This window comes from Protopterus annectens, chromosome 9.part0, assembly GCF_019279795.1.
Source record: "Protopterus annectens isolate FY-2018-M chromosome 9.part0, PAN1.0, whole genome shotgun sequence".
NCBI classification, from domain to species: domain Eukaryota; kingdom Metazoa; phylum Chordata; order Ceratodontiformes; family Protopteridae; genus Protopterus; species Protopterus annectens.
This window is the reverse complement of record NC_056743.1, coordinates 264,676,699-264,690,846: the sequence shown is the minus strand read 5'-3', so window position 1 is coordinate 264,690,846 and position 14,148 is coordinate 264,676,699. Positions and strand designations below refer to the sequence as shown.

At 39.0% G+C, this 14,148-nt stretch overlaps 1 protein-coding gene across 2 annotated transcripts in view; it reads right to left on the bottom strand.

Annotated features, from left to right (window-relative positions):
* Positions 1 to 14,148, bottom strand: part of LOC122811177 — a 3,180,768-nt gene that overhangs the window by 682,383 nt on the left and 2,484,237 nt on the right. For both annotated transcript variants that reach the window (XM_044082849.1, XM_044082848.1), the window contains exon 19: positions 7,141 to 7,170. In XM_044082849.1, coding sequence (XP_043938784.1) covers positions 7,141 to 7,170 — 30 coding nt within the window. The remainder of the gene's footprint in view (positions 1 to 7,140; positions 7,171 to 14,148) is intronic.

Below are 14,148 nucleotides of genomic sequence, written 5' to 3'. Positions count from 1 at the left end.
ACCTTTCTTTTTGGTTCTGTCATTTCTTATGATTCTATAATTGGGTGGAATAATTTCTGTATCCTTGATATGAAGCTTTAGCCATGTTTCTGAGATAGTTAAAATGTCTGGTTTGTTATGGGATAGCCAGGCATGAAAGTTTGCTAACTTGTTGCATATTGGGATTTATTGTAGCAAGTAGGAGAGATTTGTGGGTAGAGGGGGGGGATGGAGAGGAAGAGCTAATGTTCTGGTTGGGTGAGGGGCTGGGGTTTGGATGGATGTCACCAGAGATGACGATTGAGATCAGTTGGAATAGGCAGGAATAATGTTGTTTGGAGAATTTAGAGTTGGGATTGAGGGTGGAGAAACAATGTTGGTTTGGGGTGCGAGGGATGGGGACAGTTTTTCATGTGTTTGGAATAATTTTTCTGTTGAACAAGTGAATGTTACTGTGGTTGTAGAGACAGGGAGATATAAGGGAGTTAGGACTGATTCAAATCTGAAGCAAGTGGAGTTTATGCGTAAAGGGGGGGGATGACAGATGTGAGGGGTTAAAGAAAGCAGGATAGGAGTAGGGAGAGACATATAATGGTTAATTATAATGGTTAGTTTGGTTAGCATTATTGGTATGGAGGTAATGTCCTGAATACAGGGGTGAGTTGGAAGAGTGGGTGGAGTTAATAGAAATAAAATATGGATTGTAGTTGGAGGAGGAATTGAACTTGGTGTAGAGAAGAAGTTAATTAGATTTGGAAGGAAGTGGGAGAAAGGGGTAAATGATTTAGTGCGGGGTTTGTGATAGGTTAATTTGGGGTTGGGAGTGGTTATGTGGCTATAAGGGTAGAGGTCCTTGCGACGGGTGGAATTTGGGGGCAGGGTAGGGAAGCGGAGTGAGCCCGAAGGGCAAATGGAGCAGAAAGTGCCAAGAAGGAGTAAAAAATCAGAAACCAATCAGTGGCACAGTCATACTTTTTTTTCTTTTGCACCCGTGGCTACTGAAAAATCCAAAGGTAAGTATTTTCTAAAATAGAATATGGTCGCAGTTAGGAACTCAATTTGGGAACTAACAATTTGATAAAATCATAATGGGAACAGTCCCAGGTCACATTACAACTGTAATTCTCAAGGGATAGTTTACATTGCTTTATTTTGTGCCATTGACAGGTTATATCTGGGAATTACCACAAGAAGGCTATCACAGCTTATTAAAGAAAATTTCTTAGGATCATAGGAGATTACTAGGCTACCGACCCGGAGGTCATTTCAAGCCTAGCCATTTCATCTCAATGCAATATCACAGAAATGTTAGTTAATACCAAAGACTGCATTTAGTAATGGCTGTCCATGGAGGGTTTTGGGCACTGTCCCCAGTAAGAATTTACATTGCCCCATCCATTCATCCAGGTTACTCTTGAACAGTCTCGTAGAGGTGCTCTGTTTCACATGAACAGGTAGCCTATTCTAAAGAAGCAGCAGTCGCTGGGCATTTAATCTGTCACTCCAGCATGTCTTATTTATGTAGCAGGCCATATTTAGGTCCCTGGAACAGGTAGCTCTAGTCCTGTTTGATTTACAGATATACAGCAAATTCATTAGGTTTGGGTCTGAGATTGTGCTGTACGTCGAGCATAAGTCTCCCCCCTAAGAAGTCTATATGGTACAGAGTATAGTGATAGGGATTTTAGTTGGTCTGTGTAAGGCACATGATGGAGTCCCTTGATCTTCTTTGTTAGAAACCTCTGAGGTCTCTCCGATTGCTGCAGGTGCTTTGTACAGTACATGCCGAATGGGGCGTTATACTCATTTATAGGTCAGATTAGTGGCAACTATAGTGGGGTTATAACCTCTTTTGCTCTCAAGTGTGATATGCAGAAAGCCTTCCTTACTACAGTAGACACATAGTGGTCAAAGTTAAGGTCGCAGTCAACTTGTGATCCGAGGTCCCTTACCACTTTAATGGTACTTAGGGTAATGTTGTTGAATTGATAGCGTGAAGGGACATTATGTTGAATGGAATGATGATGCATTTCTTTGCATTCAGTTTAAGATCATTACTAAGACACCAGTCGTTGGTCTGCATAAGACCCTCCTGGAGTATAATGAAATCATTTGGGGATTCAATAATTACACACAGTTTGCAGTCATCTGCAGACTTGGTCAGCCATAACCCCTTAGTATTGACCTGAACTTCTGAGAAGTATATACCAATCAGTAGGGGCCCCAGCACTGACCCCTGTGGCACCCCACTGGTAACAGGTCTGCTGGTTGATGTGGAGTCACCCAGTTTGATAGTGTGTGTCTGGTTTGTGAACCAGTTGGCAACCCATCTTACAATGAAGGGGTTTACATTCAGTTTGCTAAGTTTATCAGTAATGCCCAAGTGTGGGACTGCGTCAAAAGCCTTTGCCAAGTCGAGGTATGCTATATGCACAGATTTGCCCTCATCAGTGGCCCTGGTCATATTTTCAAAACAATTCACCAGATTTAACAGGCAGGACCTGTCCTTGACGAAGCCGACTTGGGTAGGATCCAGGGTTTGGAGGTCGCTTATGTCTTTATTTATGAGGTCCATAATGATACTTTCCATGGCCTTACAGATGAGGCTGGTCTGTCTTATGGGTCTGTAATTCCCTATGTCTGTTGTTAGGCCACCTTTGTGGAGGGGAATAACTCTTGCTTTTCTCCATTCCACAGGAACAAAGCCTGTGGTTAAACTATGATTGAAAAGGGGACTTTATGTTGATGTTTTAGCCTGTCTAGAAGACAACCTGGAATGCTGTCTGGTCCCACAAAGGTTGTGTTTTTTTGCCTTGGACAAGGCTTTGATGACCTTTCTTCAGATATGTAGGGTAGAGGGGTTAGGAGGAAGTTTTGTGATAGGTTTGGAAGGGATAAGGGAGTGAAATTTTCACCAATCCTATCCGCTAACAGGTCTGCTATCTTTGTGGGGTCAGTGTGTGCGATACCGTTGGCCACTAGTTCTGCACATGCTTGGGTCCTACCTTTTAGGCTATGTACATAGCTGTAAAAGGCCTTATGCTTATCCTTGGCTGTGCTCTTAGAGGATTTGACAAGTTGTCTTCTTTGCCTGTTAAGGCTGAGGAGGGTGCTTTTCCATTACTGGGGTCTCCCCTTTACTTTCTTGAATAGTAGCTTTTTGTGTTTACTGTAAAGTTTGTTGATACTGGATATCCATCATGGCAGCTTGTTTTTACTTGGGGCTCTGGCTTTGATTCTTTCTGGTACAGCCAAGTTTATACACTTATGCAAGTGATTGTATGGCTAAACAAAAAATTCAAAGATTGCTCTTTCCAAACACATTGGAGTTTGTGCACTTGTCAGCAGAATGCATTAACAAGTAACATGCAGTGTATTTGTGATGTTTGATTACCCTGTCTGACTTATTGAAGGTGTACCTTCTTCCTACAGGAAATGTGCTGTGTGTTTGGGGGAGCTCTACTATGCCATGTCAGCAGATCATTGTACAGATGTCTGTCAAGATGTGTTACAGGGTACAGTTAGCTGTATATGTACTCCCTATTACAGTTAGGTAAACAAGAAATACAGGTGTAAAATACTATTAGCATATATCCAGAAAATGTATCTAGGGTTGCATTATGGCCCTAATGTATAGCAGCATTACCAGAAATACACACTTTATCAGTATAGTACTACTTGAAGGTCTCTTAAAAAAACTACCTTTTTTAATGTTACCATGATTTGTGAACCAGTTGCAACCAATGTGGTTCTAGGGCGGAACATGTTATATTTTATAACATGTTAGAACACAACACAGGCATACAAGGCATCTTACCATGAATGTCTAAGAATCACAGTAACTTGGTTTTGCACTACACGGCCTTTGTTTTTCATGAAATGCATGGAAGCAGGGTATATTCATGAAGTTATAAGGCTAGAGGAAGAGAGGTGCATGTGAGTGCATGTCATGGCACTAGGCTACAGACTGCTGTGTGGGATGTGACTTAAGTGCGAGGACATATGCAGTTGTCTACAATTTTGCTATAGCATTTTTTATTTGGCATCTTCCGATGTAGAGATGGCTGTTAGCAGCAGCATGCATAGATCTCCTTCACAGTATATGAAAAAGACAAAGATATTTCTTTACCATCTTCATGGAGACTTAAGGCAAAAATGTCTGGATTACTATAACGGCCCCTTCAGAATGATGGAGGCCTGTCTTAACCTGGGCTAAAACCTAAGTAGAACTGCAGGCATTCCATGATCTGTATAACAGTGAAGACATCACTAGTCTTGAGTCTTTCAGGAATGGGAAGTTGAAGTGCAAATAGGGTGCCCATATAGGTCAAATTGCTTTTATAAAACTACTGTAATTTTATTATTTTTTTCAGGTCAGGAACAGATACTTTGTAACAGGTCTGGGTGCCAAAGGAGACAGGAAAGCCTTTAAGCATGGTATGTTAAAAAGGGTTACTGTAGGATTTAAAGATGACTGTACTTCAACGACATGGTACACTTATGGCAACCTTCTTATGTTGTTTCACCCATGCAGTTCCCTCTGATGAAGAGGAACAGGAAACCCAGGTGAATCCACTAAGTCCTGATTCTGTCATGGTTGGTGGTGCAAAGCCTAGAGATGTGCCTACCTTGCCATGAAGGAGTAAAGATTCCCTATCAGGTGGGGGAGGCATGTTCCAACCACAGTTGTGGTGGCAGTAGAGATTTGGGCTGGAAGGTGGCCCATCATTCTGATCACACAAGAGCTGCCCTGTAGTGGACAGCAGATTCACTTCAACTTCAATTTGGAAACAAAACTCAGGTAGTGGCCAACCGGCACTCATGCAAACTGCTTCTGCTTCAGGCTCCATGGCAAGAAAGACTAGTGTAATGGCGTCGGCTGCCTTACTTTATACCCCTGATGACCTAATGTAACTTCTCAACCGACAGCAACCCACACAGAAATACTAAGTCTCTGGTATTCAGGCCGGTCGAGGCTACCCTGGCAGGGATAACCCAAATGTGATGACTGCAACAGTGAAACACGAAGAGCATCCTCCAAATAGTCATTAGTTGGTAATCTTCTGGATTACTTTAACACCCATGCTATTGCCAGCTTCCTACCCTATCCCCTCCCTGATATATCCTCATCCAGTGTGTCATGCCTCATTCCTTCTGTATGGTTCAGTTCAATTACCACATGCCCACCCTTTTTATATATTTGCCCAATGTGTCCATCTCTTGTCACCTTGGCTTTGTATACAGAAAACCAAAACTATTTGTCTGTTCTGTTTTATGTCTGTGTGCCCCTGCAAACTATTATACTCTCTCTTTCCATCTCCATTTTACCCTTGCACACCTTAAACCTCATCCCTTCTCTCTTCATAAAGAAGAGGGGCTCTGTCACTACACAAAATGAAATTTATCCTACCTTCTCACCTCACAACTTGCATTACTTTATGTTTTATCCTTTTGTGCTTTCCTCTCTTTGCTTGCATGATTTCTTTCCTAACCTATACACACCCTTTCTACTCCATTTTTAAACTAACAATTTTGGAAATTTTTATCTAGCCACAGTGGAATGATTTCTATGATGATGACATTACAGGGCAGTGGCAAATACATGCATGTCACATTTCTTCCATGAGATGATGATACCTGACTCTGTTACTTTATAATATTTGACAACACTCCACATGTATCTTTCTCATATTATTAGTCTTGTATGAATGATACTGTGAGATTTCATGGCAAGCTGTTGAAAATGATCACTGTTGCATATTTCATAGTTTTACTCATTTGCTTACCACAACATCCACATTATTTATTGAAGCTTCTCTGTTGCAGATCTCTTAATTACCATATCTGAGCTGACCATGGAGACTTGCTCAACATAGTCATTAGTATTTGTGTGTGTAATTAGCCTAAAGTGGGCTGCACTATCTGGCTTTTCTGTACAATCATCGTGTAGTTGCATAGTGAATTTCTATAAATACGACCCCAAGTCCTGAATCCTACCCAAAAAATATATTGCTGAAAAGACTATTTTGTTTGAGAGTAGCCCTGTAGCTATGAATCAACTTAAAGTATATATAATTTCTTCTAAAACAGAGATATTTCAGCTCAGATTACATTAAGCAGTGAGGTAAGAGAAATTTACACCCTAGAGGGCTTACCACTCCCCATGTTTATGTATATTGTTTCCAATATAGAGGATTATGATCGGGTCTTCAATCATAACCCAGATGTTAAGTGTTCAAGAAAAGGATGTCATGAAATTCACAGAGAGATTGATGCTCTCGAGCTGAATCTTGATATCCATTTCCAAATCACATAACTTGTAACTTATGGCTGAAAAAAAACAATCACAATTCTTTGCAGTACATGGAGATTTTGCTGCTCCAATGTAATATGTCTTACAAAGAAAAAAATGTGAAAGACGTAAAGTGTTTTATAGTGTCTAAAGCTTTATTACGGTTAGAGCTATCACAAAAAAAAAAAAAAAAAAAAAAAAACAGTGGCCAGAAGTGAAGTGCATCTTTGATGGACCAGAAACTTTATAAGCTGCTCAGCACTTCATTCTGCCACACTTTTTCCTGTAGTGTGGTAGCACAAAGTATATTACATTTTTAAAGATATTACAGCTTTCTAGAGGTGTCCTGTGGTGGTGCTATGTGTGTTTGTTGTAGCATGGGACTGTAGTATAACAGCTTTAAAATGTGCATAATAAAACTTGTTATATACTGCTACATCGGAAAAGTGCATAACAAGCTCATCGTTTTGTTGATTACCAGAGAGTACTCAGTGAGCTCTGCATCCTAAACTACTGTTCTTTGTGACAACAGTGCTTTCAGAGAAGTATAGTTTTTAAATAATTTAGTATAAATTGTTAAGGGATGAGATGTAGACCAGTCACTTTAAATTAGCTGTTCTGTAAATACAGCACCTTTGCTTAATTCTTCTAGTTTCTTATAAAAGTTTCTAGTTTCTTATAAAAGTTGCCTTTTCAGAAAGTAGCACAATCCAGATATGTTGCTCTTATTTACATTCATATATATACTATAAATTACACAAAATTTGTAATCTACAATAAACCCCAAACATTTAGGGGAATGTTGTTCTACTTAAAAATATTTATTTAAAGCAATGATGATAAGCAAGTGTAAAAAAAATCATACTTACAAGAGGATTCCAGTGGAACATGTGGTTCTTCTGAAGTCATACACACAAAGCAAAATATAAAAGAAAACAATCAATAAAAATATCACAACTAAGCTATCTACTTCAAGCAGCTATGAGTTGTGATATAATTATTCTGCAGTCAAATGCTTTGAGTTCAACAAACAGTGGTAATTTAAGTTATATTCAAGTTAAAAATAATAACATTAATCACGTTAGTCAGTTTTCCAATAAACAAGCAAAGTTTTACAAAAGCCTGAATATTCCAGTAACTTAGAAATGAAACTCGATTTGCCATCTGAGAATACAACATAAGCAAAGCATACACATTTTTCTTACTTACTATAATTTTAACCATTTCATAAACTTATAATAAGCATCACAACCACATGAAATCTTTATTTTTGTGCAAGCTTCAATGACCAAAAGCTGCCACAGTAAAGCTGGCTTGTGAAAACAAGCAGATTTCCAGCAAGTACAACCACAGAACCTTGATGTGTTACAACTTCTTTAGGTGGAAAGTACAGTTGTGTAAATAAACTAAATATAAGAATATATGTTTGAATAAACCATTGCTGCGGTTGTATCCTGCCAAGGATATAACAACCCCCCAGTCTAGCAAAGCCTTAGGAATCCTCCAAGTGGTCCCTGGTTGCTGGTAGCATGAATCCTTGAGTGGAGAAAACCAGCAGCATTGGCATCAAAAGCTTTACGACTTTGTTGCCAACTGACAAAATGGAGGATACAGTTCTCATAAAGAAGGCAAATGCTAGGTATAGTTATATAATATTTCAATCTGTCAAAAACATAAAAACAATTAGGGGGAATGTCATGATACAGCAGCTATTGCAGCAGTGATTTATTTGAGAATGTACTGTTATGGTAAGTATACTTACACAACAGTACTAAGTTCATTAAATCACTGCTTGTGCTAGCCTTAGCTGTATGGTTAGAATACCAAAGCGTATACAGATTGGTAGGAGGAAGGATGTGAGTTCAGGAGCTCTGGAGAATGGATCTAGCAAAGTTTTTTCTAGACCTGGAAAATAAATCTAGTTTGTAATGTTTTGCAAAGGTATGTACAGAAGACAAAATAGCTGCCTCTAGAGTCCACCCTATCCAAAAAACTATAGAGAAAGCCAAAGCTCTCATAGAATGAGCCTTTACCCTACCCAGAAGTGTCTTGTTATATTGGGAATAACAAAAAGAAACAACCAGAGAATACCATGTGGAGATGGTCTGTTTTGATAGTGGTTGTCCTTTTTTCTTACCTTCACAGGACATAAACAGCTGTTCAGCTTTTCTGAAAGGTTTGTTCTGTCAATATAATACCTGAGCTACCTATGCACATCAACAGTATGAAGATTTTTTTTTCTCCATGGTTTTTAGATTCTGGAAAGAAGACAATGAGATGAATGGCTGACGATGTAAACTCTGAAACCACTTTTGGCATGAATGAGGATTTGTTCTCAGGGGAAACCATGTCTTTAAGGAACAGCAGACAGGGTTGACTTACCTTAACAGCTTACAACCCAGATACCCTTCTTGCAGATGTCATAGCAATTAGCAATACTGTTTTCCAAATAATAAATTGTAAATTAGCCAAAGTTAAGATCCTAAATAGGTGCTATCCATTTCATAAGGGGACACAGCTGCATAACCCCATTAAAGAAAAGCTTGTACAATGACTGTGGTGAAAGGAAATGATCCATGGGCAGACATGCTGAAATGTCCCAGAGGTAGAGGACATGAAAGGCCAGAAGATAACAACTCATAAACATTGCAAAACAAGTGGTACAGAAACCGTGAATGGGCCCTGGTTCTTAGTGTGACACCAACTAGAAAATCCTTTCCAATTACCAATACAAAATTGCTTTGCCTCCTTTAACACCTGCTGTGCATCTTCAGAAAAAAGGTGTCCAAAAGGTAGCAAAAATTGAATCATTCAGGCAGTCATTTGTACTTGTCAGAGACTGTGATGCATCAAATACCCTCTAGTCTTGTGTTAGTAGATCCATTGTGTGAGAAAGCTTATGGTAATTGTCCTTGTCCAATTCCATAAGAAGGGAGAACCACTGTTGCACAGCCAAACTGGAGTCACAATGATGATCTTTGTTGAGGCCTTCTGACACTTCAGAATGACCCTAGATACTGGTAGAAAGAGTGGAAATGCATACATGAACATTCCTGTCCAAGGAAATGAAAAAAAAAAACATCTGTTTTCCAGGCTTGTTTGTAAGGAATCCTGAAGTAGAATTTCTTTAGTTGTCTGTTTGGAAAGAAAGCAAATAGATCTACTTTAAGAGTTCAGTACAACTGGATCAGGTCCTAGAAAACCCCCTTTGGTCAGTTTCTGTTTGTGAGGGTCTGTGTCATGGTTCTTCTCAACTTGTCTGCCAGAACATGTAGGAAGCTTTGAAGATTAAACTGGGCCAAACTGCTAACTTTCAAGCTACTACTATCAGCTTGCACAGGGCAAGATCTGGTACTCTCCTGTTTATGTACCACTTGAAGAGTACCTGCAGGCCACAGATGATGACACAAAACTGACAGCATGAACAACAGCTAACATCTCTTTCCCACTGATGTACTTTGGCCTGTCCTTTTTGTTCCATAGACCCTGCACTTCTACTCCCCCATAAACACCACTCCCCATGCAAAATCTGATGCACAGATTCTGTAGAGGTAGTCAGAGAAGGGGGGACCTGGATTCAATGATATCTGATCACCCCACAAAGCAATTTTCTTTTCACAAAGCCCAACCCTGAAATGTCAGGCTGTAAAGATGTCAGGGCCATACTGTTTTCAGGAACAATTGAATTTTTCTCATATGTACAAAGGGGAATCATGAGAATCGTAGAAGCCATGAACCCTAGAATCCTGAGATATTATCTTGCAGATGTCTGAGACTGACTGGAAAAGCTCAGGAACAAATCCAGGTACAGGTCTACATTTTCCTGAAGTAGGAATGTCTTTTGCATGAAAGCATCCAGAAGCCACCCTAGAAACAATATCCATTGAGGAGTCACGGAGGACTTTTCAATGTTGAATTGGAATCCTAGACTGAGAAGATGTTTTCCCAACATAAGAGATTCCTGCTACTTTGAGAAAGGATATAATAGCTGCCTAGTCTTGCAAAGCCTTGGGAACCATCCAAGTAAGGAAAATGTGAATACCCTGCAGTCTACAGTGGGCTATCACAGGAGCTAGACACTTTGTGAACACCCCTGGAGCAGCAAATAACCCAAAGAGACATGCAGAGAACTGATAATGAAAGACAGACACAGAAAATGTTAGAAAATGTCTGAAATCTGTGGCAAAATGAATATGATGATAAGCATTCTTCAAGTCTAGTGATAAAAAAAACTGAAAGGCAGAATGAGACATAGCAGAGTTTGTAGGAACAACGTTTTTAACTTTGAAACTTCTACAAACAGGTTAAGAAAGGATAGGTTGTGAACAGGTATACAACAGGAATCCATCTTTAGTACCAGAAAAAAATATTTAAAAAAATGCCTTTAATGAATTATCACTTATGACATAGGCAATCATACATTTATAAAAATGAAAACAAATCATATTGACACATTTTCATTACAAACATTATACATTAAATATAATCTTCTATACAGTCATTGTCAATTGAACATCACATAGCTCATTCAGTTCCTTCCTTCTCTTAAACTTCATTCCTCCTCTAAAACATTATTCTGCATGTATTGTTCCCACAATTTCCATTTTATATGTAATTTGCTCCTACCTTTTTCTAAAGATCCTCTTTCCAGTTCTTTTAGCTCTGTTACTATATTCACAACTTCTACTATGACTGGTTTAGACTTTGATTTCCATTTTCTAGTAATTGCTTTTTGGCAGCCACCAGAATTAAACTTAGCCAGGTCTTACTAGGTCTAGGCAATTCAGATCCTGTATCACTGCTCAAAAAATCATTTCCTTAGTTCATAGGTTCATAGATTAGTACTAAGCTAACTGCCCTTGCGAGCCATTTTAAGCTTAGCCAATTATCCCTTATGAGACTCAAACCCTGCACCTTGTGTTTGTAAGGCAAACACCTTAACCATTAGGCCACCCTCCCAACCCCTTACACCACTTTGTTCATTCTGTACTTCTGACATAGTAGTCTGCAGGAAATTTTTTTAAATCTGTCAACTCATAACACTCTCAAAATAATATGCTCCCAACAAGGGGGCCAGCAGGTGGGTGCAAGGGGGTGCACTTGCACTCCCCTGTAACTGGTTGGCCGGGAAATTAATTTTCTTTTAATTAAAAAAAAAAAAATTCTTTTTTTTTTTTTTTTTAAGAAGAATGCCCTTTGTGTCCAGTCGCACAGATACTTCTGCATCTGTGCGACCAATATTTTACTTCTTCATCTTCCACACCTGTGCGAAATTTGAATTCCAGAAGACGTTTGAACTTTGGACGAAGGTACAAGTGGGAGGTAGGTGTGTGCATGTGTGTTTAAGTGTTTGAGGTATGTGTGTGCAAGAAATAGGTAGGGGTATGTGGATATAAGAAGTAGGTGGTAGTATGAGTGTATGTAAGAAGAAGGTAGGTAAAGGTAGGGGTGTGTGTGTTTAAGAAGTAGGTAGGCCTGTGTGTGTGTGCTTGCAAGAGGGATGTAGGTGTGTGTGTGTTTAAGTAAGAGGGGGGTAGGGGTGTGTGTAAGAAGGGTGGGGGTCATACCTTGTAATTATCCAGATTTTTGCCTCATATTTTCATTTTCTCATAAAAATGTGTTTTTTATGGCATATCATTGACGACTGAAGTCAGAAAATAATGGCAGACATTTGAGTTTCAGACTTCATATCCTCAGAAAATGAACACTACTGCAATATCTGTTGTTCTATCCACTTTTTAAGGAGATAGAGGTATGTACGTGTGTGTCATACCTCTCAACTGTACAGATTTTCACAGAATGGCAGATTTTTGCCTTATGTTTTTTGGTCTGTTCCTCATAAAAATTCTGTTTTATTTTTCTGACAAATCACTGGGATGAGATAAGGATTAACGTTACTAAATAATGACGAGTATTTGAGTTTCCAACTTCATATCCTTTAGAAAATGCATTCTAACACAAATCCTGTTCTTCTAGCAACTTTCTAAATGTGTCCCCAGTTTTGGGCTTTTGTCCCCAACATTATAACAGGCTTTGTCCAGATTTCTTGTGGTAAGATATTGAGAGGTATGGTGTGTGTGTGTGTGTGTGTGTGTGCATGTGTATATATGAATGTATAAGAGGGAGGTAGCATACCCCTCAGCTGTCCAGGTTTTTGCACAATGTCCAGATTTTTGCCTCATATTCCTCCTAAAAAGGATTGAAGTTGCTAAATAATAACAGACATTTGAGTTTTAGACATCATGTCCTTTAGAAAAATGCATACTACCACAACTCCTGTTATTCTAACAATTATCTAAGCTCATGAGAGGAATATTTATAATCTGTTTCTATTTATTTTAGGCTTTGTCCAGATTTCTTGCACTAAAAGATTGAGGTCTGTGTGTGTGTGTGTGTGTGTGTGTGTGTGTGAGAGAGAGAGAGAGAGAGAGAGAGAGAGTGAAATGCCCTAATTAGAATTAGCAAGTGGAATTTATTTTCAAGTGCATTTTCAAGGAATTGTGAGCTTCAAGGGAAGAGAAGTTTACTGCTGCTTATGCTAAGTCTGCTTAAAATGTGCAATTGTTTTGTTTAGCAAATGGTATCACTATTGTGGTAAAGAATTTTAAAGCAGTGTTAGTATTACAGCAGGTAGCATACTTGCATCTTGTTTTAGAGGCCTCCCACAGCATGTAGTTTTGTATTTTAAGGGGGTGGGGTGCTGCAGTCCTGAGTATGTTCTCCTTTGGATGAGATGCCTAGTAACTATGAACCTGTTTTCAGCTTGCCACCCTTTCCATATTGCAGTATACCAGCTTACCATTTTTTTAACGTAACATAACATTTTTTCACACTGAGCTGATCGAAGGAAAGACACTGAGGAAACTCGGAGCTATAATACATAACATTAAGTATCCTGTTTTTTGTTTATTTTGTTCTTTATTTCTTTGTTATTTATAGCACTTTGTGTACTGTGTATTTTTCTAGCTAGTTTCACTGTGTGTGAGGTATTAACTGGAAATTGTCCACTTTTATTAAGCATCTGTTGGGTTGTTTGTTTCTGATAACTTGTTGCAGTTAAACTCTTTTTTTTATCTAGAGGCTCCTTTAGCTGTTTAAAACTGTTTAAAAGCTGTTTAAAACTTTCATTTAAAGGCTCACTGCTGCTTTTTAGCTGTGAGAAACATTTCTGCAGTTTGTTTCCCACCCTCCCTGTTGGTATAGTGTTTTTATAGTTGGTGGCTTTGCAGTTGCCCGCCCCTAGTGTAAATTTGATCTGGGACAATCCTCCCAGTCTAGTGTCATTACTTCATTCTACCCAGTACAGGGAGAACATTTGAGAAGGCCAATCAGCTTAGTTTCTGCTACTCCTTTCTCTCTTTCCTTTCTCTCTTTCCACTTAAAAAACATGTTATCTGCTTTTACTGTATTTGTGTTTCTTCCTACTTTATTTTGCTTTTGCATCATCTTAAAAGTACTCAATTGTATTTATTACTGCTTGGTGTAACTCATTCTAAGCATTTTAGTTTAAGCACTTGGGCTTCAGACCAGTTGTTTTACATTAAGAAGGTTTGTGGTCTGCACTGTAGTGGCAGAACAGGTAGCTTACATCCTTCTAAGTTGGGAACTGCTGATTGAGGGCTCAGTGTCTGTTATTCTAAAAGTGTATTAATTCTGGTTTAAGCACTTGGGCTTCAGGCCAGTTATTTTACATTAAGAGGGTTTGTGGTCTGCACTCTTGTGGGAAGAGAGGCTGGACTCTGCCCTTCTGAGCTGGGAATTTCTGGTTAAAGGCTTATAGTGCCTGCATATTTGAACTGCTTCTTACTGAAATTGGTATACCTTGTTTGTTGTAGCATAGACTAGATCCAGGCCTACTGAATCTAGCTTTGTTTGTA